A 4,542-nucleotide genomic window follows, 5' to 3' on the forward strand; every position below is an offset into this window, starting at 1 on the left:
CTGAAAACTGAAAAACACGTCTTTCACTTCAAAAACTTGACATGAAAGCTTTCTTTTCTTTTTCCCCAGAACAGCCAAAACCAGCTCCCTTCCTACGGGGCATCTCAATCCAGTCAAAACGGGCGTTTTGAAAAAAGAAACGGAACGGATAGTGACGCCGCGGTGTCTCCCCCTCGCCAAGTTTCATCCGTGACAAAACGTGCGAGCAATGGCAACGTGGGAAACTCCACTCCTGCAAAACAACCGTGCGTAGCCCAGACGCGCCGCTCCTTCCGGCGAGCCAACCGCCTCCTCCTCCACCCTATAAATCTCACGCGCCACCACGCGGCAGCCTCGTCCATATCCAAGTTCCAACCGCACCATTCCAGCTCCACCACGCGGTCAACAGCGAGAACACATCGGGAGATCCAAAGTTCCCACGGCTCCATCCCCATCGTTTCCATCGATTCATCTCGCCGTCTCGTGATCTCTTGGCGCGTGTGGGTACATACAGCCATGGCCACCAGAGGGGGAGTAGTGCTCAACCTGCGCGTCCCGTCGGCTTCAGTGGCGCCGGCGCGGCGGTGTGGGACGGCGTCGTCGTCGGTGAGATGCGGGAGCGCGCGCGGGGCGGCGCCGGCGAGGCATACGGGCGGGGCGCTGGAGGAGGACCACTACCGGACTCTGAGGCTGCAGCCGGGCGCCACCAGGGGCGAGGTCAAGAAGGCCTTCCACCGCCTCGCGCTGCAGTACCACCCGGACGTCGTGCGCCAAGAAAACAGCGTGGACTTCGAGCGGATCAACGCGGCGTACCAGAGGGTGATGAGCAACATGCGGGAGGCGGAGGCGACGCTCGAGTACTGGCGCCGCCGCTACGGCCTCGCGGACAAGGACCTCGACCGCTACCGCCACTACCCCAACGAGGAGGACGAGGACGACTGGTTCGCCGACCTCTGAAATCTGAAATGTGACGGAGGCAGCACTGTAAATAATTTCTGAAATGTGACTCTCTGCTTCTCTCCACTGTTTTTTGTGAAGGGGAGCTTAGAGACGCAGGGTTCTAGAGATTGTAATCTGAACATTATTATTTTGATTGTGAATATAACAAAACATAGCAGGAATTAATCTTGATCTGTGGCTCATGATTAACGCCTCTTCCCTTTGGATTTCGAAAGGAAGGGGCGCCTCTTTCGTTTTCAGTGATAGCGTCACACTGGCACCGACTGCTGAATGCTTTTAGGCGAATTGTTTTCAGTTTTGTAGTGTGAAATTTCAGCCATTTGTTTTGCTGCATCCTCCTTGCGTTTTCTTCCACATCAACTGTTCTCTTCTTCTCGTGAAACTCACTCTGCCTTGTGCAAGCTCAGCATGTGTTGCACAAAGATGGCATTTGAAATGCTTGTCATCTGCTGTTAGCCTGTTACACTATATGGGTAGAGAATTTCTGGAACATGCTTCGATTTAGATCTAAGAAGGCATATTGTTACTCGAATATGCATTTTTATTAAGGGAAAAGTATATTTTTCGTCCCTCAACTCTTTCGAAAGTTTAGATTCTGTCTTTCAACTTCAAAACCGGCAATGCTTAGTCCCTCAACTCTTCAAACCGGGTAAGTTTAATCCCTCAACTCTTCAAACCGGGTAAGTTTAGTCCCTCATCTCAGCCAAGCCAGTATTGCTGCTGACTTTGACCGTGTCTTCACTGACGTGGCAAAAGTTCTCTCTTCTATTCATCATATCTCTTCTTCCTCTCATCTCCCTCTAGTGGGAATTTGATCGAACAACTCGTGTGCGCGCCTGCACTTACACCACCGGCACCACTTCGTCGTCCGACTAGGCAAGACCAGCTAGGAACGCTGACGACACCGCCGACCAAACCTACACGCTCATGATACGACGACCATTAATATACTCCTTCTGTATCAAAATATAATACGAAGGGAGTGCATACCTAAATGCTCACAAACTATCATTATGGTCCTCCCAAATTCATATAAATTATTAATACTTATGACATGATAACCCTGATAGGACCTTAGATCAGAGTGGGCTAGGAGATCCGGTGAACCTACCTTCTCCTGGTGCAGATGAACTCGATCCAGCACCGGCCATGGTGGTGTGGAGACGGCGGCGATGTGGGCTGAGATGGTGGCGGCGGAGCTTCCCGTCACTATCAGCGCTAGACCTAGATCGGGTCGGGGTTTTCGGTGGGGAGCCTGGCAACGCGGTGAACCTCGTACTGTGTGCCGGCGGCCCCCACCTCTTTATGTAGCGCTGCGTGACAGGGGCCCGTCAACCATATTGTGGTTGGGCGCCCCCGATCAGGGCGCGGATCAGGGGGTCCATTGGGCCGTTGGGCCCACACGGGAGAGATCAACCTAACATTCTCCCCCTTGATCTCAACTTTACTTTTAACCTTATACTTTCTAGTTTATTTGTTTCATCACATATTGGTACATAGAGGTTTCATCGTCACAGCTTAAATGCCGGTAGAATCATACAGCTACAACATACGTTTTGTTCAGAAACAAATTCTGTTCCTTTTGGGCCTATCCAGGAATCATAAGGCTTTCCCTTAAACCCATGCCGGCTAAGTGTTCCTTGAACACATTGGGTGGTAAGCCTTTCGTTAGCGGATCCGCAAGCATATCTTTTGTCTTTATATGCTCGAGACTTATAGTTTGATCCTGGATTTCATCTTTCACAACATAATACTTTATCTCTATTGTTTTGGCAGCATTACTCGACTTGTTGTTGTGAGCGTAAAATACCGCGGGCTGATTGTCGCAGTACATCTTTAGTGGTTTGTGAATACAATCTACCACTTTCAAGTCGGGTACAAATTTCTTTAGCCATATCGCCTGCCCCATGGCTTCGAAGCATGCTATGAATTCTGCATACATCGTGGATGATGCAACTGTCGACTGTTTGGAGCTTTTCCACGAAATAGCTCCCCCAGCGATGGTGAATACATATCCTGACGTGGATTTTCTATCATCTTTGTCCCCCGCAAAATCTGCGTCTGAATACCCTTTTATCTGTAGGGAATCAGATCTCCTGTATGTTAGCATGTAGTCCTTCGTGCCTTGCGCATAACGCAATGCTTTCTTTACCATCTTCCAGTGCTCTATGCCTGGATTCTCTTGATATCTACCGAGTACCCCGGTGATAAAGGCTAAGTCAGGGCGAGTGCACACTTGTGCATACTGTAAGCTGCCAACTGCCGAAGCATATGGTACTCCTTTCATTTGATCGATCTCATACTGATTCTTGGGACATTGAAATTTCCCAAAATTATCGCCCTTAACTATAGGAGCAGGTGTGGCTTTACTCGCATGCATCTTATACTTTTTAAGAACCTTCTCCAAATATGCTTTCTGCGATAGTCCTAAGACTCCATTGTTTCTATCTCGGTGAATTTCTATGCCCAAAACATATGATGCTTCACCAAGATCTGTTATGTCGAAATTCGAGGATCAGAACTTCTTTGTTTCTTGTAGTAGACTAACATCACTGCTAGCAAGCAGAATGTCATCCACATACAAGATTAGGAAAATATATTTCCCATTTTTAAACTTTGCATAAATGCAGTTATCCTCAATATTTTCTTTAAATCCAAAACTTTTAATCGTTTGATTAAACTTTAAATACCACTGCCTAGAGGCTTGCTTTAATCCATAAATGGATTTCTTTAGGCGGCATCCCATATTTTCCTTGCCTTTCATGATAAAACCCTTGGGCTGTTTCATGTAGACATTTTCTTTTAAATCTCCGTTGAGAAATGCCGTCTTTACATCCATTTGATGTAACTCTAAATCAAAATGAGCAACTAATGCCATTATGATTCTGAAGGAATCCTTACATGAGACCGGAGAAAATGTCTCTTTGTAATCTATCCCTTCTCTTTGTGTAAATCCTTTTGCCAGGAGTCGTGCTTTATATTTTTCTATATTCCCTTTAGAGTCATACTTAATTTTGTAGACCCATTTGCAGCCTACTGATTTGGCTCCTTTAGGAATTTCCTCTAAGTCCCAAACATCTTTGGAACTCATTGATTTCATCTCGTCTTCCATTGCCTTCATCCACATCGATGAATGAGGGCTTCTCATGGCTTCTTCATATGAGGTGGGATCTTTTTCCATATGAACCATTTCTGTGTTATAAACTTTAAAGTCAGTAGAAATAGCTGACTTGGTCTTGTAGACCTTCTAAGGGCCTCAGTTTCTGGCACATTCTGTGCCTCAACTTCTGGCACTTCTTCTAAAATTTGCTGTTGCACCTCTCTTTCATGCCCAACAACGGGTTCAATCGGCTCCTGACGGACAGGTTTCGGGTCTGCCCCCATAGTTGTCATGGGTGGAGTTGCAACTGGTAGTGAGAAAAATGGCTCCTAGATCATCGGATTAGGTGCATGCACCCTCTTCTCCTCAAGATCAATTTTCCGAGCTACCAAGCTCCCCCTCATCATTTCGTCCTCTAAGAAGACTGCATGTCTCGTTTCTACAAACTTTGTATATCTGTTTGGGCAGTAGAAACGAAAACCCTTTGATTTGTCTGGATAGCC

General features: G+C 47.0%; 1 protein-coding gene across 1 annotated transcript; it reads left to right on the plus strand.

Annotated features, from left to right (window-relative positions):
- The first annotated feature begins 281 nt into the window (after nucleotides 1-281).
- Nucleotides 282-1,108, plus strand: LOC123161334 (chaperone protein dnaJ 8, chloroplastic-like). The gene has a single exon (XM_044579170.1). It carries the CDS (start codon nucleotides 496-498, stop codon nucleotides 934-936), a length of 441 nt encoding a protein of 146 aa, XP_044435105.1. The 5' UTR covers nucleotides 282-495; the 3' UTR covers nucleotides 937-1,108.
- The last annotated feature ends 3,434 nt before the right edge of the window (nucleotides 1,109-4,542 follow it).

This window comes from Triticum aestivum, chromosome 7B, assembly GCF_018294505.1.
Source record: "Triticum aestivum cultivar Chinese Spring chromosome 7B, IWGSC CS RefSeq v2.1, whole genome shotgun sequence".
Taxonomy (NCBI): Eukaryota; Viridiplantae; Streptophyta; class Magnoliopsida; order Poales; family Poaceae; genus Triticum; species Triticum aestivum.

Bases quoted from the DNA above. Each gene is read 5' to 3' on its own strand.
- LOC123161334 (XM_044579170.1), top strand. From the start codon at position 496: ATGGCCACCAGAGGGGGAGTAGTGCTCAACCTGCGCGTCCCGTCGGCT.